Raw genomic sequence first — 24,590 nt, 5'->3', positions numbered from 1 at the left:
ACAAGTCAGAGGACAGCAGAAGTTAGGCAGTAGCTCACTAAAATCACCAGAGTGGCGAGACGAACATCCAGTTACAGCTAGTTTCTTTGCAAGCAGAGAAGTTACGACAGGTCTTTGCCTTCAGCTTTCACTGTTCCCAGTGTCAACAGACACACGCCTACCTAGTAAATGAGGCGTCTTCTGCAGAACCTCAGCAGCCAAGCTGGGCCAGTAAAAGAAACACACTCCCCTTGCACCCCTTCCGTGCCTCCGACATAGAGAGTCCAATCAAGTCCTCAGCGACATGCTTGCTCACCTCACCTCTTGAAATCTGTTCATTCCACGTGGCCTATAAACTCTTCCTCTAAACTCTTTCTCTAAACTTTCTGTTACTGACTCCCTCCCCACCAGAACATAACATCTTCCAGTGTTTACCATCAGCCCTTCTCCATTCCAGCTTGCTATGATTTCCAGTCTATACGGACTGTTAGTTATTTGTCTGCCCTCATCCCTCTTTTTCCTGTGTCTTCTTTCCCTTCCTACTTCTGTCAAAGTAGTTTTGGATTTTCTTCATGCTTTTCAGTGTCCTCATAATGGGGGTACTGGGGTGCACACATGTGTGTGTGTTGGGTGTTTGCCTCCCTTCTCCAGTCACGCTCCCCATTAGATTTTGAGCCTGACCCACCCCTGATACCACTTCCCATTCCACCATCAAGACAACTCTAATGAAAACTGTCACCAGATCAATACCCTCCACAACACAACTCTTCTCTTGTACTTCTACTATGGCACCTCAGGGAAGACAGTGAGATCTGACTGGGCTGGTCTGTGATGAACCAAAAGGCAGATCCTCAAACAACTTATGTGTGCAGCACACCAGGAGACATCACATGGATGAGTACATGCATGCCCACACCACAAATGCTAATACGAACGATTGTTTGAAAGAAGACAAAGTGTTTCTCCAGCTTAACTGAAACCCACGCCTGCAATCCCAGCTGCCTCGTCACCACCCTTGACTCATTCCTCAAAATCCCCCCTCCTCCAGCCTCCATTTCTCTCTGTGCAGAATCTCGGTTGCTTATAAAGAAAATTAAAGTGACACTACTTCCTCCATCTTTTCAACCTTCCCTTCCCCTCCTGCAATTCCTCCCATCACACATGGAAGCACCTTCCAAACCCTTCTAAGCACTCCACTTGCCTCTATGATTTTATCCCCCATTTTGTGCCAATTTCCATCCCTTGCCTTTTGATAGTACACATATATGTATGCTCTTCTCTCTCCTCTCACAGTACAAATATGTGTTAACTTCTGGCATCTCTAAATACCTCAGAGACTCTGGATCCCTAGGGCAAGAAGGGGAAATGCATTCACCCCCATGTTCTCCTCATCTCTATCTCTCAAACTGTACCATGTTAACTCCTGGCAGTCACTTTTCATTTTCTGACAAGTCCACTTCGGAATCCCCTCCAGCTTACGTTCCATCTTTCAAATACTACTAAAGCTGCTCTACTTCTAGTGACACTCTTCCTGGTCAAAGCTCAGGACTAGCAGTCTAACTGTTATCATCATCTCTTACTCAGCAAAGGTGCTTAACACTTTTGATTCCGGAAGTACTCTTCCCTTGCCTTCTGTGAATGACTTCCACCACTACAACTCTCACCACTCCCAAAGATGCTGAAGGAGACAGATGAGTAATTATGAACATCACCGCAGCTTCTTCCACACTGATCTCTCTGCTTGCTACCAGCTCTGAAGTTATCTAATGGGTCATAAGCCACACCTACATACTCCTTCCCACCCATTGCTGCAAAAGCAGGTGGGTTGAAGCAGCTTTGAAAAAATTATGAAAATGTACGTAGTTGCAGGCAGCGCTTGAAACGAAGAAAAGAGATGTGAACCTGGTTCCCAGATTAGCAAGAGCTGGATTCAGAAGCCAGGCTACCAGGGAATTCAGCAGGACTCGAGAGCCCAGAGCAATTACCTTCGTGGAGGCCGGCTTACAGCTCCTGCTGATTTTGAACCCTCAGAAACATGATAACTCCTGCATGCCAGGGCTGCTGGATAACAGCCCACACTGAGCTCAGCAGGAGAGTGTGTCTACCTACTGCTCAAGAAAGCAAAAATACAGCTTCCTTTAGTAGCACTGACTTGCAGCTCCTGCTCAGTCCAAAAACAACTCTCTGAGCTCCTACAGACACTGGAGACCATTCCCTCTTCCGCCCCACTCGAGGTGGTGGTATACTAATTGTGAAAAAAACAGCGGGTGGGGAGGTGGAGACATACATGAAGTACACCTCCACCCGTGGTTCCTGTTTATATTTATTAGCGTACAAAATCTCCTGCTGTCTGCATTTACTTTTGATTGAGTTCAGAGACAACAAGTCAAAAAGCTGACACGAGTTTATATATTGCTCTCATTCCAACTAGGGCCTGTGTTTGATATTGGACAAATACTGTTTGGATCCTCTGCTTGGTTTTCTTTAAGAATTTCTCTGTCTCATGCAGGACACTTACCACCTTCCACATGTTTAACATCCCAAAAACACTGACAAATGCAGATTTTATGTTTTGGGAAAAGTCCACAGCCTAAGTTTATTTCCCTAGGCTCTGCCCTTGCCAAGGGCATGTTCTAAGACTCCTCCAGCCTCCACACAGAAAGGGCGATTTCTCTGTGTGGCTCACGTTAAGGTAAACCCCACAGGTAAGGTAAGTCCATCTGGGATGAACAAACCTACAAGTCAGAAGTAACTCCGAAGAGGCAGGCAAGTTGTGACTAACCTTACAATACCTTCCCGTACATCTTCCCCCATAATCAGGCCAGAAGCATAAAACCAACAAAGCAAGCTGAGGTAACGATACTATGTGGAGGGAAAATATCACTGCAGAATCTAATAGCAAGCAACAACCCTCGATTTGTATCCATTAAGTAACAGACTGATACATTAATGCTCACTTATAAAAAACCCCAAAACACTCCAAGGTGGCAAGCAGAAGGATGCAATGGTACAGTCCTATCTACCTGTGAAAGGGAGCTGGAGATCAGTACACAGCACCCTTATCAAATCCCTTATACAACATACAACTATACTGCCACAGCAAGAGCTTCTTCCATCTTTATGCCAGGGTGGCTATAAAAATGTCTATGAAGATACTGCATACTGGGTGTAGCAAATACGGCTCAGCTTTTGCTTTGTGGTGATTGGCGTTTTTCCCCCGTATGTAAAATACGTAAGCAAAAATCATGACTATTCTCTTCAAAGGTGACAGCCAAACACGGCAGGCCACTGAGAACTCCCACCCCTCCGCATGGCAGATCGCATGGGTCCCTGCCTCCCCTTTGCGCTCTGGAGCGTGGGTAATTTTTTTATTAACACACATCCCCCCACACTTAAAAAGGCGGCAGCGCTTTGTGGGAAAATACTTTTATGGCTACATGAGCTTTACCACTCACAAAGAGACAGGTCCCCAAGGGGCCCCCACCACCCACAAAAAGATGAGCACTTCTGCAAAGTCTTACCCCTCTGATACAATGATATCTAGAAATTCATCGCTTTAAAAACGCACACAAAAGGAATCAGCCTGCACCCTTCACTGTTAAGAACATCATCTCTCTGCAATGCCTCTCTGAATCTCAAAGCCAGCTTTAGCTTCCCAGGCACCAATAAAAAGAAAGGCTTATTGGGACAGTCTGCATCAGCAAACACAATTTACACGCTTTCTCTGATTCAGTGCTCGCTTCCATCATGTGGCACTGGAACAGACTACAGCTTGTGACATGATGCAAATGGCTAGTGGGACCTCTTCTGCGCTGGGACCACTGCAGACATCCCACCAAGACTCCTGGACATACATCAGGAATTGTGGGACCAGTGCCATGCTCATAAACTTCCCCTCGAGCCCAGGCAACAATTTTGCTAGTTTAAACACTCCGTGTACTGGAAAAAATCCACCTGTTTCAGCAATTAGCTACCATAAGGTAAGTGGTGAACTTTATGCAGCTGGACTTCAAGAAATATAAAAAACCCTAACACCACCACACAAACATCTGCCATTTGTTTCCAGTCTAAATAGGTCCGACTACAGCTTCCAGAGGTCCCTTGCAACCCCTACCATTCTGTGATTCTGCGATTCTGTGAGCTTCTGCATCTTTCTGTGCCTTCTGTCTACTGAATTAAAGGGGGCTCTATCAGAAATCTTTCCCCCACATAGCCATATCTAGATGAATCAAGTAACAACAACTACCCACTACTTCTTTGATTAGCTAAGTACATTAAGCTTATGTCATTCTATAGTTGAAGTCTTCCTCAGCTGATTCTTCCTTCAGCCACTTTGAGCCCTTCTGAGGTACAGACACAAGAGTCACACACTGATTTGCACATCATCTGGAATGGTGGTTATTAAGACCACATAAAAAAATAACTACAGTTTCATACTCCCTGATATTGCCTGCACATATAAAGTCTTAGAACTATGTTATCGTGACAGGAATTCATGTTCCCTTGGTTCACGTTCAATTCCCCAAAGACATTTTAATTGTCACTACTTTGCCTCAAACAAACCTTCACAAACTGCAAATGGGATACACATTACTTGTCCCTAGGTACCTAATCTCACTCTGGGCTGTAATAATATCCAGTTACCCACAACGTATTGTGGCTTGGATCATCACTGGGAAGGAAGGGATTGCGGAAAAGATGTGATCTCTAAGTAAACAGACTGAGATCACCCTGTCACACTCCTTATTTTACTATCTACAGACAGAAGTGAATTGACCCCCGGGCTCCAAACACCTGGTTCTTCGAAAGGCCAACAGCAACAGACTGGTAACGCTGAACTCTAGGCTCTTAAGAGTGCTTAACAGCTGGCTTGTTTGAAACATGGAATGACTCCCTATTATTTCAGCCTAATTCAAGGCTTTGAGTACCACTTTGTTCCCATTTGAACTGCCTTCCACAAATGCATATGGAAGCCTATGTACCAAGTCTGGTAACAATGGCACCATCATCCCTTCCAGGAAACATGATGGTAAAAGCGGTCAAGGCTACGTATATGGGATCCCTTAACCCTTTAATAGGACTTTGTCCTGTCGAGGACAAAGTCTTACGCATTTCTCTAACAAACATCTCACATGGGGCAGCATAACCAAGGACAACGTACTGCAAACATCTCCACAACTCCTGAAATGCAGCCAGTCACAGTGTCTGGCGCACTTGAGTAAACGCAGGTCTTTCTAACTACTGCTAATCTCAGTGCAGTCACATTTCCAGATAGTAGCCAAAAATACCCTGACACATCAGACCTCATCAAGCATATCCTGTAAAACAAACTGGTCTGCACTCACTCTGACCAGAAAAATTGCGCTCATTCTAATCTCATTTGCAAATAAAGCTGTAAATTATGCTCATAACGTACAGCTGCTAATGCACACCAACTCTTTCTATGAACACTGATGCTACATAAGTAGGCAAATGAGGAGTTTTTCAGCTTTTGGTTCAGCTTACCAAAAGGAACTGGAAAGACTCTTCATACAAAATAAGTATCCTCATGGAACGCTAGTAACAAAGCATTCTCCAGTAACATCTGCTCTCTCAGACAAACCTTGAAAGAGCCAGAAGTCCTCTGCAGTAACAGCCATCACAAGGTTTTACAATAGGCTTAGTAGACAATGCCAATACATGCAACTAGAAGCAGCTGTACCTACTGCTGAAAACAGTGTTTAACACAGCTTCAGCTAACATAAACTCCATTCTCACCTACACTGAACCCCAGCATCACGTCACTGCTCCCTGTGCACTCACATGATTCAGAATCACTGAAGATCAAGGGTGGAAAGGACCTCTGCAGATGCTCCACTCCATCCCCCTGCTCAGAGCTGGGTGAATTACAGCAAAGATGGAGACGCCACAACCCCCTTGGGCAACCTGTTCAAGCATTTGACCACTCTCGCAATTTTCTTCAGTTCAAATGGAATTTAAATTTGTGCCCGTTGCCTTCTGTTGTTTCACTTGGCACCACTCAGAAAAGCCTGGCTCTCTTGTCTTCCTTCCCTCAGTTATTTATGCAGACTGACAAAACCCATCCCTGCGCCCTCTCTTCTCCAGGCTGAACAGTCCCAGCTCTCTCAGCCTCTCCCCTCAAGTCAGTCTCTTCAATCCCTTACTCATCTTTGTGGCCTTTCACTGCACTCGCTTCAGTGTGTCCATGCCTTTCTTGCACTGGGGCCCAAAACTGGACAAAGCACTCCAAATGTGGCCTTACCAGGGCTGAAGAGAAGGATCACCTCCCTCAATGACAGAATCACAGAATGGTAGGGGTTGGAAGGGACCTCTGTGAGTCATCTAGTCCAACCCTCCTGCCGAAGCAGGGTCACCTACAGCAGGCTGCACAGGACCTTGTCCAGGCGGGTCTTGAATATCTCCAGAGAAGGAGACTCCACAGCCTCCCTGGGCAACATGTTCCAGTGCTCTGTCACCCTCAGAGTGAAGAAGTTCTTCCTTGTGTTCAGATGGAACTTCCAGTGCTCTTCCTGATTCAACCCAGTACACTGTTGGCCTTCTTTTCTGCAAGGGCACATTTGCCGATTCATGTTCAACTTGTTGCCCACCAGGACACCCAGGTCTTTTTCTGCAAAGCTGCTTTCCAGCCAGCAGGTCCACAGCCTCTACTGGTGGACAGGGTCATTCCTCCCCAGGTGCAGGACTCAGCATTTCTCTTCATTGAGCTTCATGACATTTGCTGGCCCATTTCCCAGCCTACAAAAGTCCTTCTGAATAGCAGCACAACTTTCTGGTTCATTACCTACTCCTCCCAGTTTTGCTGAGGATGCACTATGACCCATCATCCAGGTAATGAACGAAGATGTTAAACAGTATGTACCGGCCCCAGGCCAATCCCTGAACAGGCCAAAGTCCACTTTCCTGAAGAGCTTTTCCCACAACGCTGCCCTGTAGATACTTCCTTATTCACTTGCATATGCTTGAAGTGGGTGCCTTTTACCCATTTCAAGGCATGAAACCACAAGAGCAAGGCATGATGAAAGATCCAGAAAACACCCTGTTACAAGACATAAGGCTAATTCACTTACAAGTAAAACTTGATTACAGTATTCGTGCACTCGCTTAGCTAACGTGTTAGCTTGTGAGGTACAAGAAACAATATTTAAATGCATCCAGCAGCTGCAGAACAGTTGCAAAAACATCTGCCACATCAACAAAGCCACTGGAATCTTTCTACATATAGGAAATTCAGATGTTAAGCTTTGATTCTCATAATACCAAAACCCTACCTGCTGAGTCCTGTAGCCATGTTTTGAGCATGAACCGTGGAAAAGACACAGCACCAAGCAGCAACAAGGAGTGTACCTACAATGAGTCTCCCTGTATCGCATCTAACAGCTTCTGATCAAATACCAGAGTGTCTTGCCTACTGTGTTAAATACAGGTTGTTGACAGGTCTGCAGTCTGTTGCATTAACGCACAATACAGCAAGAAGGGACAAGGCGTAAGAAGGGGAAGAAATTAATAAACAGATTGGAGGCATAAACATTGAGGAGCATAACATAGGAGGAAGTCGCATGAGTCTTTACTGATGTGGTCCAAGAAAGAGCTCCTAGAGCACGCACACCCATTCACACTGTAAAACCAAGTTCCACACTCCTGGCTAGGAGAATTAAATTTGCAAAAGTGCTGCACATCCAGTGACTGTGGCAGTACCAGCTTCAAATTGCACATGCAGAAACGGAAAAAAAAAAAAATCCCTATCATGCAAGGCTCATTTATCTTAAGCAGCAAGTTAAGCATGCACTGACTGGTATAAATATCCATTAATACTTGCAGTCCAGAATAAGTTTAAAAAAAAAAACACAACCAAAAACACCAGAACAAAAAGCTGCAGAAACAGAGAAGGGGTACAGCCCCTCTTAAGAAAACTTCATTACCTGCTGCAGCTAGTGGTAGGGTTTGCATACGGGGAGGGGGGGAGGGGGGAGGAAGTGGAGAGCAACTCCACCTTTTCAGTGGATAAATGTAGAAAATAAAGCATGCAGGTGAGCAAGGTGAACAGCACTGATCAACAGTAAAGGCATATGCTACCTTAGCACTGCCACTCTGCCAAGCAGTGTTCACTTCTGGAAGCAAAGCACACATGAAAGAACACCTTCCATACAAACTGAACAGCTGTTGCTCTTCCTCCTCTCAGAATTTCTGCTTTCTTAGTTTCTTATGCCACCTTTACTGCTTTCATTTCATCCCCTCTGCTCAGGTTGCTCTTCTAGATATTCTTTCTGCATTCAGCTGTCAGGACAGGATGCAACCGGTCTAATTTTAGGCATCTAAGGTATCCACAGCAGAAGAGTACTCTTCCAAAGCTCCCTACATAACCAGTGATAGATAGACTGGCAGCTCCACAGAAGATTCAGAGAACCCAAGTTCATCTCACTTCAGGCGATGAATCAGAGCAGAAGCTTCTTTTCCTCTGCTAACTCTACAGGAAGCTTCGCCTCCCAAGTCAGATGCCCCAAAAATTACAGTGTAAATACTCCCCATAGTGCACATAGCTGTGGATTCTTATTTCCAGTTGACTCACATACCTCTCATTTAACACATTCCCAGACTTAGCAGATTGAGATGAACTACACCTTGAGCTGCAAAAACATAAAAGACAGACAACAAAAAGGACTGAGCAAGAGTAGGCTTTAAAGCACTATTTTGACTCATTGGTTCACCTTTATTGTGCAATATTTAAGAAACTTTTGGACCATCTCCAGCTCTCAGGTGCAAATAGGCAGCTCTTTGCATGTAAAGACATTGATACACAAAATATTACTACAAATTTATTTCAGAAATTAAACTGGTTTTGGGGTGACTCAAGCCTTGGGAGTACTCAAGTCTCTGGAACTAAATAGGGGATAGCATCTTACAAGGGTTCTGATGAAAGTTCATTCCCTCTGCCCTTCAGTCTCTAGTGATTTGCACTCTTAATGTTCCAACCAACGAATTCAAACTGGATCTGTTCACAGCTGACAGAGAAGTGTTTGTGTCCAAAGAGCACCTTTGCTGCTAAATAGAAGAAGCAAGTGAACAGATGCATAGAGCAAACAGGGCATTATAAGCAGACAGCCAGATTAACATTCTTCCACTACAGCCCACAAAGAACCCTGATGCTTTCTAGCTGTCTATGCTTTTTGTATGCAACAGTGTACAGCAGGAGTGGACACTGAAACAAGGATGAGTAACAGCACAGATTCTCACTGCAGAACTGATATTCTGGATGGGAGGGAAAGGCTAACTGGAAACAACACACACAACCTTTTCCATCACATAAATGCATATGTTAATGGCTTTCTCTCAATGTTACCTACCATCCACTTTCAGGAGACATCTAGCTAGACAGGAGAACTAAACTCCCTTTAGCTCAGAGAAGCATTTATCTGCCACCAGCTTAGGAACTTGTGTGGGGTCTTTGCACAGGACTAGCATTTCAGAACAGATGGCCTGTGGGTCATTCAAATGCTAATGACACGAAGCACCTACCAGCCTTTATTGTGCCAAGGTACAACGCTACAGGATGACACAGCTTACAGCACAAGAAAAGGGGCAGCTGGACTGTCAATTGAAACACAGAGCCAGAAAAACCAAACTCACTGCTGTTTGCAATACAGTGAAAAATGACTGATGTACTATAAAGATGGACCTGCTAGGGAGGATGTAGCATGTGTGGATCAGCTATCTGGTCCCTGTGTAGCCACAAGAGGCTATGTATTACCAGTTGGGTTCTGTGCTTTTTTTTTTTAAGCATTAGCAAACTGATTTGTACCTTCTGGGAGCGGGATTTCATTTGAAGAATGTTTGCTAATAAGTTTGCCTTCTGATAATGATGTGGTATAAGCCTGTATCCACAGCTATAGAACCTATGCAGTAGAAGTCTATAATGGATTTAATACTAAGATAAAGTTAACTCACAGTATATAACTTTGTTCTTCCTTCATCCAATCCATCTATGATATCAAACTATATGGAAATTTTATTTATGAGATACTCCACTATGATCAAGCAGCAACATTAAAAACTTTCATAGCCAAAAGCTGCTCTAGCAAAGCAGCAGCTGGAGAGAGGCAAAGGCAGATGAGAGATAAGGTCCAGCAGCCAACCTTCATGAAAGTTCATGGGCTGCAAATGTGTTAATAGAACACATGAAGCAAGTTTATAAGTGAACACTGAAATAGGAGGAGGTCACACAGCTGAAAGTCTTCTCCACACTTCCAAAATCCTACTGTCTTCAGAAGCTTAAGTACCATAGCGAGGAAACTGACAACTCTGAGGATACCTCTCACCAGTTCCATAAAGGCACACTTTCCACTCCCTACTGTAATGAGTTCGTGCATTTGCAGTTAAGCACTAGAGTCTCTGTTCTTCCTCACATTTCTGCACGAAAGGCTGTACTTTCACAGAAATTATAAACAGTTCTCCAGTCTGCGATGAAGGTGATGGATATCTATAGCTTTCAAGTCACAGAAGAACCCGAGGCATATTTTAAGCCTCTTCCGTCATTTACTGTCCACTGACGTAGATCAGAGACCACAGAGAATGAGGTTACTCAAAGATTCACATCTTTCCGTATTCAGTGATACTCACACTTATAACAGACACACACTGCATAGAAAGCCACAAGGCTATGTTCACTGACACTCTTACTCTACAGACCTGTCTATTGTGAAAAGCAGGATTAGATCAGGATACTAACCCAAATTCATGTAGTTATCTTAGATTAAAAGGCAGAAGCAAGCTAACAGCAAAAACCCAATGACGGACAGCTGAAGGTACAGACTCAAAACAACAGTCAAGTCTCAGGAAACTGTACAGAAAGCCTTGCTGGAGAATATACACCTATTAATAGCAAGAAAAACACAAGTACATCAGAGATAACAGGAATGTGTTTTCCCGTCAACTTTTGCTGGCCTTCTGGAGGTCTCAAGTCATCCTAGTCCTACTATGCACAGTTGTGCATCACTGCAAGCACATCTGAAGGATGGGGGCATCTCAGAACAGAATTCACAGCTCACTGACACTGTATACGACAGAACAGAATCAGGTCAAGAAGACTTGAGCCATGGGAGGCAATCACACCTGCAGTGCCAGAGGATCTGGAGAATCTGCCTGCAATATGGTTTCCAAGACAACCAAAGCAGCTTCTTATCATGATCACTTTCATCATTAGAGGAGAACTGAAAGGTTACTGGGCTAATTCTAGTTGCAGCAGCAACCAATACTCTATCAAATTGTGTATATCACAGGCTCATCAACATCCATTTTAACTGGCTTTACGTTAGAGCCATTCACTTGTATTTGAACATTAGCCCTAAACAGCGCTAGAATGATGAACAGGTTGGGAACATGCACCAGGAGGCACCTTAGCTAGCGGGTCTGGTTTGAAAATTTGACTGGTGAGAGGTCACCACCCTAATTCTTATTAGGGGAACTCTCACATGCTAAAGTAAATCTTCCTGTCACAGAAAGAGGACAACATTTATCCATCATCTTAGCTAATTTTCATCCTGATGAAACTTAAAATGCTCCAACAACTGTGCGTTAGCAGTTTCTGGCTGAAGTATAGAAATTCACTTGAAGACACGTGACCTAGAATTCTCCCAGGGAGCCAAGCTTTTAAGAATGGGATAGCTTATCTGATTTTGGGAAAACAGCAGCTAAACATTACACTTCGAAGTCCTAGATCCCAGTTAAAGGCAGGCTATCAAGTGATTTTTAGCTTCACCTATCGCCTTGGCCCTCCCTCAGTGTAACAAGGCCACAGACTTTGGCAACCCCAGCAGAAATATCCAGAGCTGCACCATTATTACTCTTGTAGCAGGCCACACTCTGAATAGTCATGGGCTATGGAGAAATCTGTAATGTCAAGCTCATTCTTTGAATACATGTAAGTGTTCAGTCTCTTGTTCTGAATCTATTATCCCAAAATAGCTCTGAAATCACTCAAAAGCTGTAAATGCAGAGTGTTGTTATCACTCAGCCCTTAAGCCATGCTGAGTCTGATCTCCCCATGAGGTGGACAGCTCAGAACAACTATGTTGGATTGCATTTAAACAGATAAAGTCTGGTGGCAAAGCCAGAGCAGACAAACATGATCTGTGTTCATGCAAGGAAAAAAATTTTGTTTGTTGAGATGCACATAACTGAATAGATGCCTATTAAAACAAAGTGAGGTGAGACAGAAGCATTTCACAAAGCTAGGTAACTCTATCGTACACCAGTAAACCTTGATCTGGAGGTCTCCTGCTGAATGACACGCATGTCAACAACCTGGCATCTGTATCATTTTTTAAAACCTCCTCCAAAGTTCCTTGGCAAACACTGATTTTCTTCTTCCTCCGAGCTTCCACTGAACCGAAACCAAAGCCTTCTTTGTTCCACTATACCATTAGCAGGTCTCTGTCTACCCTGAAGTAGTCACTTATTATAAAGCCTAAAGGAAAAGTTCACATAGGCGAACAAGAGGTCATAAGCACTTCAGTGGTAACAACGTGGATATTTTTTAAAATTTAGTGATTTTAAAAATGATATTAAAATGTATACATGTCTACTACCAGATGCCAAAAAAATATCCATGACTTGGTCCTCAACTTACTTAGCAGTGTCCTGCTCACAATGTGACTTTGGACAAAGAGAAATTTATGGGGGGGGGGGGGAGGAACGACAAACAAACCAAACCCAACAAACAAACCAACCAACCAACCAAAAAAACATCCAAGGCCCTCCACCCCAAACAGTCAGCTGAAAGAAAAACAAAATAAAAAGCAGTAGGAGGTGGTAAAGACAATACTGAGCTGTATGTTCCTTGGATCCAGAGCCAGGCAGGTTAACACGGCTGAACTTTGCACCATTACTAACTCCCATTACAAAAGGTGTAACCTCATCCCACAGAACAGCTCTTTGGTATCTATTGGCAAGCACAGGGTGGGGAGGGAAGGCAGAAGAAGAAGAAACAACCCCACTCTGTTGGCCTGCAAATGGCAGGGAACCCAAGCAACCAGAACACTGAAATTGCCCGAAGATGTGGTATTCCACTTGTATTGCCACATGCAATCGGCCAGTCCTATCAAGTGAGAAGCAAAAAATGAATTTACCGTTTTCATCATCACTTTAGCAAACAACCACTTCAAATAGCTTTCACTGAATGGATGTTTCCTTGGAGACTCCAACCCCATCACTTCTGGTCATTCACCCAGGAGAGGAGAGTCCAGAGGGTAGCTTACAGCCTACACTACCAAGAGCCTTAGAAGAGCTGACAAGTGAACTCTCAGTTTTTTTGATGAGTCTTGAAATAAAATGGGAATGTGGAAGACTTAAAAAATAAGCTAGTGCTATACCAGTATTTTAAAAGGTTGCAATAGGATGAGATATGTCAGTCTTGTCAGCCTGACATTGATTCCAGACAAAATAATGAAAAAGCTGATGTAAGACTCAGTTAATAAAGGATTAAAGGAGGACAGTGTAATTACTGCCAATCAACATAGACTTTACAGGAAAATATAACTTGTCAAACTACCAACACTTTCTGGTGTGATTACAAGTTTGAATGCTAAAGGTAACAATGTTGATGTATTATATTTTCATATGGTGTTCTACTTGGTGCCAGAAAGCACAGTGATGCAGAGTATTGTGTATTAGCTGATAGGTCTAAACTGCACCAGTAGAGAAGGAGTCAGGCAGGCAAGTGCTAATGTTCCAGCGCTACATGCAAATTTGGTTGCTGGCATGGAGCATCTCTGTCTGTCATGTTGACTACTATTGCTTCGTTCTCACCCTGAACTCCCACCTACTCTACCCATCTGTTGCCCCCTTTCCTGTACTTCTAGAAATGGCTTAGCACAGGGATGGCCACCAGTCCCTTGACTAGTACAAAGGACTCTCTAATCCTGACCTAAGCCCTGCCTGGCATCTCAGAGTCATTTTGCCAAACCTACTGTGTTGCTGTACTAGCCCGTCTGCTTAGATAACTCGTAATTTTTAGTGGTTCATTAAACCAGACTGCTCTAAGAATTTATTCACAAGGCGATCTTCCCTAGCATGGAGATACTGTCTGTAACAGTTGCATGAGAATGATACGTAAAAAACAGAAAGCTGTTCATATAAAGCACAGAGCTGCAAGTAAACGCGGACCGAACCTGACAGCAAGAGCTTTGACATTAAGAAATTTAGTCAGGACACCAAAGTGATTCACACACCCATAAGATCTCTGTCTGTTGCTTTCCTCTCTGCATACAGCAGTAAGTGGGGCAGGGGACAGAAGCAGAAGTGTAATTGGGTATATTTTCCCCAACAACAGCTCTCACTCATACTTGACCATGGAAGTTTATTGTCAGTTTTTAGAAAGCTGTCAGGTTAGGAATACAGGGGTTTTTTTGCATCCTTTCTCAAATGTTGTAGAGGTTACATAAGAAATAACATTTGGCATTTATGCATATAAACATAATTAAAAAATAACAGTCTGGATACATGGTAGGATGAAGCAATTTAAGGCGCTCAAGCTTAGATTAGCATGTGTTAATAGGAAGACAGATGACTGATTTTTCCCTCAGCCAAGGCTGGCAACCTCACCCATAACTACCAAGCCAGGGTTAAAGTACTTTTGAGCCTGAGTAGAGGTTTTTCGTTATGACAGTGAAGAAAGAACTACCACAAGCTTTGGCACAGCCTAACTAAAAAGTAAAGCATACTCTCTGCACTGCAATTTTCAATGGCTCTGAAATATAAAATTGAACATGACAATGCTGCTGACCAACATAATGAATACAAGAAATTCTCTGACTATTGCACAATTGCAACCTCATTTTCTAATTCTCATCTTTCATGTCTCCACCTAATACTTACAACTTCAACTCTCCTGGTTTCTGCAACACATTATTATGTTTTTGAGCACAAATGTAAAAAAACATTTTGAAAGCTGAAAGCGTAGATACAGACTAAAACAAACAAACTATTAAAATGACATCACAAGCAGCTGCTGCATTAGGAGAACTAATTTTATATTTAAGTCAATAAAAGCCTTTACTGTGGAGTCCCAGCCATTCCAGTGTGAGGTTGCATGACACTGTAGGAGCCTACAAACATTGCCTTAAGTAGGCTCAGCACAGTGCCATAGAGTAAAGACTGATCTTGTTTTTTGAAAGTCCCATGATTACAATTTCTGCCTTCTTTTGTTAATCTTGGCGTACACACAACCAACAGCAAGCATGTGTATTTTGGGGCTCAAATTAAATAAAACGTGCAAGGAGAAAAAGCTAGGCTGTTTCCCAGCCATGAAGGAACAGGCAAACTGCAAGGAGGGCTGGAGGAGGGTTGAAGGCAGGTGTCTCCAGCAAAGCGGGGCCACACATGAGTTCTGCAGTGTTGCCTGCCAGTGTGCTGTTTCCACGTGCCAACAGCCAAAGCCCACACAGGCAGCAAGAACAGGAAAGTACACGCGTCAGCTGAAGCTACAGGCTAGCTCCACTCTTTCCATAGGAAAAAAAGCAGAGGTGCTTTGGAGGCTAGCCTTTGGCTGAGCTCTTACTATTAGTGCAACAGCAAGATCTATGAACCATGCTCTCGAACCAAAATGTTCAGGGAGACAAAAGTCCAGGAGATGCCAGAAATCTGTTAGCAAAGACAAGACCACTGCTATACTAAATCAGCCATGCAAAACCAACAACAGTTCCACCCCAAAACAGCTGGGAAAACTCCAGTGAAGACTCTTAAGAAGACGTTAGATAAATTCTGTCCAAAATGGTTTAGGCATAGTTGACTGTGCCTTATGATAAGGAAAAGGGTCGCACAGCCTCTGGAGAAACCTTTCAGCTCTCCTTTCAGTGGTGGTCCTGTGATTACCTACATGAAGGAAGAGAACCACATTCCAATCTACCTGTCCATACAGCATCCCTTGTTCTCCCCCGAATTCCAGGATGACTCCTCTGCACTGGGGTTAATTACAGAGCAACTTGGACCCAGCCAAAAAAGACCCACCCTCAAGATACATGTCATCTATAACCATCCCATTCATGAACTGCAGAGTGCCATACTCCTCCTCTTCCCCCACGTCTCTTCCCACCTCCGCCTGCCCTTTAAGGCTCCCAAATGCTTGTGTGCTGTATGTGGTGGCAGCTGAGTTTTTTAATATGAACTTATTAAGATCCTAATTGAATCCCACATTGCCTTGTGTGCGTCTTGCCAGCCGGAACACGAACAAGGCACCCTATAATTCAATTAGAAGGACCTGCAGCAAGCTGATGATTAGTCTGTCAAGTTGTTAAGAAAAAGACATCTAGGAATAAGGGAGTAAGTCAAACAAAAGGGAGAAGTGTTAGCTGCATCCCTCCCTAGTTCATGCAGAGATTCCCATACACATACTTCAAGTGCAGAATCTGCAATGCCCAAGCACTTGAATGACAGCTCACCACATCACTTCAACAGTCTTTTGTTTCAGGCAACTTAAATAGAACCTCAAGAGTTCATCATCAATCCTCCTATGCTCAGATTCACAAGAAAAATACCACTAATATACATGACTACTGCAAACAAGTAGATCTTATTACCTGCCAAAACCCTGTTGACAGAGGAATGGGTGGCCAAGCCAGGCTGTCCCCTTTCATGGAAAATCCCAGCATAAGGCAAGTACTCTGGTAGCAAGAAGCGTCTGCAAAACAGAGAGTAAGCTTACATGGAGAAAGACATCCCAGCATACTACAGCCCTGGACAGCAACTGCAGTTACTTTGTGGAAACATGACTGTATTCCAGCAGACTAGAGTAGAGCAAAGGCTGGACTCCTCTGCTTAGCGAACCACTTCATTGCTTCAAACAAAAGGCAAGTTACAGACTAGACCCTCCTCTGATGAAATTGGCTGTGAAGATTTGTATTAAGCAAATTTTTTACCTCCCACAATAGCTTCCTAATCTCAAACCAGCACGTTGTGCTGAGAAACACCAATCAGATTCTTTTCTTCTCCTATTCTGCCTTCATACCATAGCCCCAACCTGCAGGTAAGACACAGTAAAATCATGCCGTCCTTCAAATGTCACAGGATAAGCTGATCATACTAACATGCCATCTCAGGGGTCCCAGAAATTGCAAAATGAGAATACAGCAGCCCTGTGCAAGAGAAAGAATCCATCTGAAGGCACCAGAGAGCTGTACTGCAACTGGTACCTCCAGGATTTCCACAGCCTTTTACTGTTACATGTACAAGCCTTACCTTGGGACAAAGCGCCCCAGTGATGGTGCAGACATGCGGGCATTCCGGGGAGCTCGGTGCCTGGATCGATCTCCATTGTCCCTTCAGCAAAAGAATAAAGAAAAATTGTACATTAAAAATACTATGTAATAAAGTATTCTCCAAGAACAGAAAAACCCAACAATGTCACCTACTCATCCTGAGTATGCCAGTGAGATTTAATGGTTCTCTTGCACAAGTCACATCCTTCTAATGGTCCAAATTCATACAACTTACTGTACCAAAGACTCCTGACAATTTTAGACAGCACTAGCCTAATGTCCACTTTCTTCATTGTTTCACAATGTCTCAAAAGTATCAACAAAACCAGAAAGAGTCAATGAATCAATGACAGCACCTGAGCAATTGCACAAGAAACCATAGAATTTGCACCGGGAGAGCAAAAGCAAGCACACCACAGTCCTCATGAGAACTTTCTGCTAGTCAGAGAGATCTGTTCAGTTTCACTTTTTCATTCCCAGGAGTGCAAGCAAAAGAGCATAATCTGCAGACTAATCTTTTGCGCTGCTCCCCTCAAGGTCCAGTTTAAGTGCCATCACAGCTTAAGATAATCTAACCTTTCACAAGCTTTTCCAGTGAAGTCAGAAATGTTAGGTGGTATCAGGCAAAACTGTACCTCCTCAAAAACCTCTCATTCTATTTCATAATAAATGTCTGAGCCTTGGGGAATGAGGGGAAAGGGTCTAGCATCTATTGTCCTACAGCAGACATAGGAAAGTCGTCTTCCCCAGGAGGGCAGTGCAACACTGAACAGGTTACTCAAAGAGGCTGCAGAGCTGTTATCCTTGGAAGTCTCAACACAGGAGCTAGACAAAGCCACAGCTGACCCAGTCTGATTTTGGCAATAACAAGCCTACAACAAGCAGAAGGCCAAACTGGAAGACCTCCGGAGTTCTCAGCAAACAAAATTCCTGATACTGTATTCATAGGTCACAAGAGGACCTGTAATTATACAGCACTAAAACAGCAAGGAAAATAATGAGACTCCATCAGCGACTCTCAAGTTCTGAAACAGACCTCCACAGTGCTTTATTCCCCATCCAGAAATTTACTCTCTCCATGACCTTGCACAAGTAGCAAGTCTGTTCTCCCTGGATTCCAGATCCCCATCTGTAATTGCAGCCCTACTTGTCTCCTTCCCAAGCAGCTGTGGGGAGAAAATTACTTGCAGAGCCTTAGAATCACTAAGAAACTAAACATTCCTTATGCAATACACTAGCAGCACATTCCTAAGCTACGCCAGCAAGCTGTGCATTTTATAATCTTTTTTTCTGCTTTGCTTTTGTAAAGTCAGTGAGCAAGAAACGTGGGCTGACAAGAAAGTCCATTACATGGCTGTTCCCCACTCACTTGAGGAACCAGGAACACAAGAGCAGAGGTTGTTCTGCAAAGCTCGTTAGCATTTCAAGCTATTTCACCAAAACCAAATCTAAATCCAAGCTCAAAGCTTCCACTTCTCCTCCCACTGCAGAGGCAGCATTTGCAGTTCACATCCAAAGCCACACCTCGCCCTGAGGTTTCTGTGTAACCACAGGGTTCCTGAAATCAGCAACATAAAAGCTGCTGCTGGTTCTTTTATCAGAGGCCTCCAACCTATTAAGATGTGCATCAATAACAGAAGGAATCCTTCGAACTCCAGCGCTGACACATCAACTTTTCCTGCTAAAGAGAAAAGGCCAAAGCAAAAAAGAAGTGTCATGTTCCAGATCTTACCACACACAGTAAGAGCTAGTGAAAGTCAGAGGAGAAACACACTTTTTAGAAGTCAGTGTAGCGGGTTTGAAAAAATGCTGATATGCAGCCCTTGGAGAAAACCAGCAAAATGGTTTTCAGGGTTTGCATTTGCTTTGCACATTTACTAGAATTAGAAGATGCTTTTGAGAGGGACAAATACCAGCAAAAGAAACAACAGTAGGACTATAGCCTGCAAAACCCTCCAGGTGAAGCGAATCTCTGCTGCAGGTTTCAAAAGGGATGAGGAATGAGCTCCAGCAAACAAAAGAAAATAAAGGTGCAAAGTCTCCTACAGTCCAAATCAAGAGACCTAAAGCAACTAATCGTTCAAGTTTTTTAAAATGCCACTATCCAATACTCTTACCATCCACAAATACATTTTAGGACACAAATTTTCTAAGCAATGAGACTTTCTGATATGAGAATGCCATCTTGTATTGTCCCACTCACTGTACATACCACCCCCCCAACACAAAAAAACCCTAAAAGGGAAAAAACATAGGCTAAACTTCTTCAGTTTTCACCATGACAGACACAGCCTCTACTGATTCAGGAGACAGCAATCTGTTTTTAACATCCCCTTAAAGAAAAAAATAAAAAAACACCTCACCCCAACTGCCACTGCCCTATAACTCAAACAGCCGAACTGGGAATGAGAAACAGTGACTATCCTTTGAGAATGCCAGAATTACTATTTACTGTAATGGAAGTGTGAGATACACTCCCCTGTGCTAAAGAGGAATATTACTAAACATTACTCTGAATCACTAATTTAGAGAGTCATTTATATCTAAACTCCTATGCTCAACAACATGCAAGAGTGTTTTTAAGCAGCTAGTGCTGAAAAGCCAGAACAGCTGATATTACCCTGGTGCCAGCTGAAGATTATTTCTGCACCTTCTAAAAAGGAAAATAAAAAAAAAACCCCAAAGATCAGTGAAGATGGGTGGCACTGTGTTATTTCTGTACCACATACAGCCTGCTGACAGAGGGAGGAGAGCAGATGTTAGCACGACTGCAGTGCCAGCATGAAGCACTCTGGCAAGAAATGAGAAGTTTCCAAAGTTCTCTAAAGGACTGATGAAGATCTAATGCTCTACTTTCTATTTAGCATCAACTACCTACAGACTCATTAGCTCACGATTTACAGTGGATAGTTTAATTAACATAACCTGCAAAAGTGGATCCCTCAGAGTGTGTGTGCCTACATAAAAAAAACCTCTTCTGTAAAGCTACTCAATATCCTTGCAAGAGCAAAAGAAACAAAAATGTGCCACACAGCAAGCTCTGTAGCAGGGTTAGAAAGGTGTCCTGTGATGTCCTTCGTTTCAAGTGCACCAGCAAATATGAACAGCACAAGGAAACTTCTGCAGTGAAAAAATAATAATGAAGGAACTAACCAATCCCTTGGGCAAGATGCAGAGAAAGAATCAGAAGTAATCGGCATGTAAGGTGACAAGAGAGACTTAATTTTGTAAGTATTAAAAGACCTATATGTCTCAGGAGGAAAACTGCAAGAACCGACAAATGGTCATAACAACTTTCAGGGTCTTGCTCAAAATTCAGGTTATTCATAATTTGTTCAGATACCAGTGTGGGACAAATCAAAACAGTGATACAGAGAATAAGAGCTGGTAGGGGAAAAACAGCATTAACACTAACACAAAATGTAGCAGGAAAAGAAAGCAATTCCCAAACATTCAGGAGATTTATGGACCTTTAACAGGTCATAAGAAGGATGAAAGTTTGCACTAAACAGGATAAGCCAGTCAAATCTCCTTGGATTTTTCTGCTATTGTTTTGTTTGCTTGTTGAGAGAAAAGTTGACCAATGTAAATCTAATGGAGCGGCAATACCAGCTCTGAAAACAGAGATGGAGATACAAAACTTTGTATCTACTAAACTTCGAAGAAAAAGGCATTCTTTTTCATCAGGTAACTTGGCTACCACATTAATAACCGAGTGAATACAAAACATAGTCAAGACTGTCAGAACTGAAAAAAGCTATGCTCTGCTTTTCTATCTTGGCAAGAATTGTCTTTAATATTTAGAGATTGTTGTATCAGGAAGTGAAATTAAACACACAGCATGGGATTTCTAATGCAATCTGTTGGTCTAACTGTTCCCATTGTAGTCAATATTAAAACTCCCACTGACTACACTGCCAATAGAATTAGGTCAACAATGACCATTTTGAAAAGCCATTTAATTATCAGAGCCAGCACTAGTAAGCTCAGCAAGTTCATAAGAATCAAATTATATCAGACCAAGCCAATTGTTCCGTGTTTTCAGCATTTTACCGTGTTTCATGCAATCCAATTTAAAATGCTAAATCAATTTCTATTGCAGAGGTTAGACACTTACATACAATAGAAATGCTAAATAATTGGTTAAGTGGCATCTACTAATATCCTTAAGGGCTGGCAGTGGATTCAGCTGCACCATCCTCACGTAACAGCAAAAACCAGTATTTTTTCGGTATTTCAAACATTAAGTATATCCACCTACTTGCTATCGATTTTTTAAGACTGCAGGAAGTTACTTCAGAGGAGATAGCACAGAGGGCAGGAGTAGCACAAAGCAAGAAGGGCAGTAGCACAAAGATCACATCAGGAACTCAGAGGAGGGTACCAGAAAATGCAAACTTGTTTGGCTTCAGAGGCTGGTTGTCTGACTCCAGGTCCTCTGAAGAGGGTACTCGAAGCATGTCACATTAAACTCGCTGTACTAAAGAAACGGATCCCGAAATCTTGCTTCACTTCATAGGATTCACTGCTAATTTAGATGAAAACAGATGTCATGTATCGTGAGGAGGGTGTACTCACAAGAGCTGCCTAGGACTACAAGTCAAAGTGTGTACTATGTTTTACAAAAGGGTATAGAAGTAGGAAAAAGGTGTCGAGGGGAACATTATGTTTTGTTGGTGATTGTAAGAACATGTTGATAACTTTCCAGCACCATCCTGATGGGTAAGGGACACACAGTGTTGGGAACAATATGATAGGAATTTAACTACTAGCTTTACAACTGAGAGAAGCAGCAAATACCAGATGTTAAAACTTTAGTTTTTCCTCTGCCTGATCTGGCAAGATCCTGAGCATCTCCTACAATGAAGTTAGGGAAAAGTGGGAGCATTTCTAGGAAATCAACCTCTCTAAATAGACAGGTAAACACAAAATAAAGAAAACCTTGGCATTCTGGTATCCTAGAAGACAAAAGGAAAAGTCACACTGCAAGTCAGTTGTAACTGCAGACAGACATAGTAGCTGCAACAACATCTGGATAACTACGACTACTCTCTTAATCAAAAAATACAGGTTCTATCCAGTATATGCTACTTTACTCAGTCATTAAGTCTTGGAGGAGTTGTAAACTCAACCCAAGAAAAGGGGACTGCCCTACATATGACTGAGGACAAGGGTATCTCACCTAAAACCAGGATTATGTTTAAGAAAAAAAGATTCAAGACAACTGACATCTCTGAAAGCAGAGACTTTTTTTTCCACAAGTAGATACAAATAAGCAAGTAAGAAGCACTGGTCCTATCAAAAAGGGTAGTACAAGTATTGACATCCACAGACATTAAAATGATGAAACCACTGATTTAAAAGAATATACATAATCTGCTAAAAATGAAAGGCGCAAATATAAATTTATCTACCCATCTTTGAAGGACACGACCACGAAAGAAGGAGAAGCACTTAAGGCAGAACAGGAGGAGACAACAAGAAACAAGAAAATTTAACCAAAAAGAAGCATCTGCTACACGAAAAGCCTTTCCTGGCACTAAACTTATTAGAACCATGGAGCAAACTCTTAAGTGTAACACTGGAAGCCAAACAAAATTGAAGAATAAAAATATTAGAGAAACTGCAAAGCGCAATGCTGCCCAACTGGACAGACAGGAACTAGAAGAATATATTTTTAACATATCTACTTAATACAGTATTTGGTAAAGAAATTAAGTAAGTCACTCAAGACATGGTGCCTTTCCATCTTTTTACATTCTTTTGAAGGCTAAAATGCCAGTCTTTCACTAGCAGCTTTTTCAAAAGAACACCAGGGAAAACTTCCATCTATTTATCAGCTAAAACTTCCTATAAAACAGCAACTGCCGAGTTACTAATGGCTCTCCTGACCAGAGGGAAACAAATCCCCCCAGCCTTGATTACCTCTCAGAGGGCCATTCAGGGGAAAATATATTTATAACATTAAAAATGGCACTTCAGAAGATCAAGTGTTTCAGAGAAGCATCACATAAGAGAGGATTTATCACCTGGTCAAGAAAAACAGCAGCACTTGCCTGTTAAATGCCAAGGATTAATTGCTTCAGAGGAAGACTGATAACAGAACCAGAATGAAGCACTCACTCTTATCTACGTGCAGCACCCAGTTGTCTCTGTTTTAATCACCTCACTGTGTGGTGGGCTCACAAATTGATGACACGTTTTAGAATAAGACTGATACACTCCATAGCTACAGTGAATCATTAGAAAACAGAAACATCAGAGGTCAGACGAAAGTAGAGAATCCCTACTCCCCACCCTAGACCTGTACATGAGCATTAAGGAAACCACTTATATTCAGTGTCATGCAAAAAACACAAAACAGGGCATGCAGCACTATAACTACCCTTCTTTTGAGACTCCTTAATTGGCCATTTTCAAACATTCTTCCAAGCACGAGCATGACTAGGGAAACATCACTATGGCTAATTCTAATCACTTGGAAACTTCACAACTGGTGCTCACTGAACACATTTCATAGCGCAAACATACAATCAGCTGCCCGATCAGGCTTCAATACTGGAATAAAGTGTCAAAAGTAAGCACCAACTTTGTGGGAGTTTTTTGGGGGTTTGTTTTGTTTTGTTTTTTGGTTTTTTGGGGGGTTTTTTTGTTTTTGTTTTTTGTAAGTATATTGCACTGTTATGCTACTGCTCTTCCAAGGGAAATAGAAATTAAAATGTAACTGCACAAACAACGTTAATGCATTAGACCTACAGGTTTGAAGAACGCTAACCACTGCCCACTCTGCGTTGCCAGCAACAAACTAGTAACAGCTTGCTTCCTAATCACTCTCTTTAACACTAGACATCACCTACCAGGTGACTTAGTTTGACTTCAGAGTTCACAGACACAAAATAAAAGCAAAAGGAAAACAATGAACACAGTTCATCAGTAGCAGAAAAACTCAGGCATACCATCTTGACACCAAATCCGTTTCCACAAGCCCAGGCAACCAACGGTATAGAGTATGATGTGAGCTTTTCTGGCAACTGCCATCTTTCAAAAGGTACTCATTCTTTCACCACCCTGCTAGAAGTCACTTGCCTTGCTGGAACGTGTCTTAATGGTAAAACAACATTATGCTGGAGACATTAGCAATATCCTGCAGTACTGCTGCAAGGAAATAATCATTGCCTGTCATTGCATCCAGGCAGTGTTATTAGACATTAAGACCAAGATAAGGGGAATATAAAAGACTGTCAGAAAAGATAAAGATAAAACGAACAGGGAAAATGAAGCTGCAGGCTACTATGAGTAGATCACAAGCCAAGCTAAGACTCTCACTAATCCCTGAAAAATGTA

The 24,590-nt window shown here is 42.6% G+C and overlaps 1 protein-coding gene across 6 annotated transcripts in view; it reads right to left on the bottom strand.

Annotated features, from left to right (window-relative positions):
• The window catches only part of AMBRA1 (autophagy and beclin 1 regulator 1), a 137,161-nt gene that overhangs the window by 65,890 nt on the left and 46,681 nt on the right, over positions 1 to 24,590 (bottom strand). For 5 of the 6 annotated variants that reach the window (XM_075426137.1, XM_075426142.1, XM_075426138.1 and 2 more), the window contains 2 exons: positions 17,227 to 17,310; positions 16,569 to 16,669 (listed from right to left, as the gene is read on the bottom strand). In XM_075426137.1, the coding sequence (XP_075282252.1) occupies positions 16,569 to 16,669; positions 17,227 to 17,310 (185 nt within the window). The remainder of the gene's footprint in view (positions 1 to 16,568; positions 16,670 to 17,226; positions 17,311 to 24,590) is intronic. The other variant, XM_075426140.1, reaches the window with a different exon arrangement.

Source organism: Opisthocomus hoazin, chromosome 7, assembly GCF_030867145.1.
Source record: "Opisthocomus hoazin isolate bOpiHoa1 chromosome 7, bOpiHoa1.hap1, whole genome shotgun sequence".
Classification (NCBI taxonomy): domain Eukaryota; kingdom Metazoa; phylum Chordata; class Aves; order Opisthocomiformes; family Opisthocomidae; genus Opisthocomus; species Opisthocomus hoazin.
The sequence above is the reverse complement of the archived record's forward strand: the minus strand, read 5'-3'. Positions and strand labels throughout refer to the sequence as shown.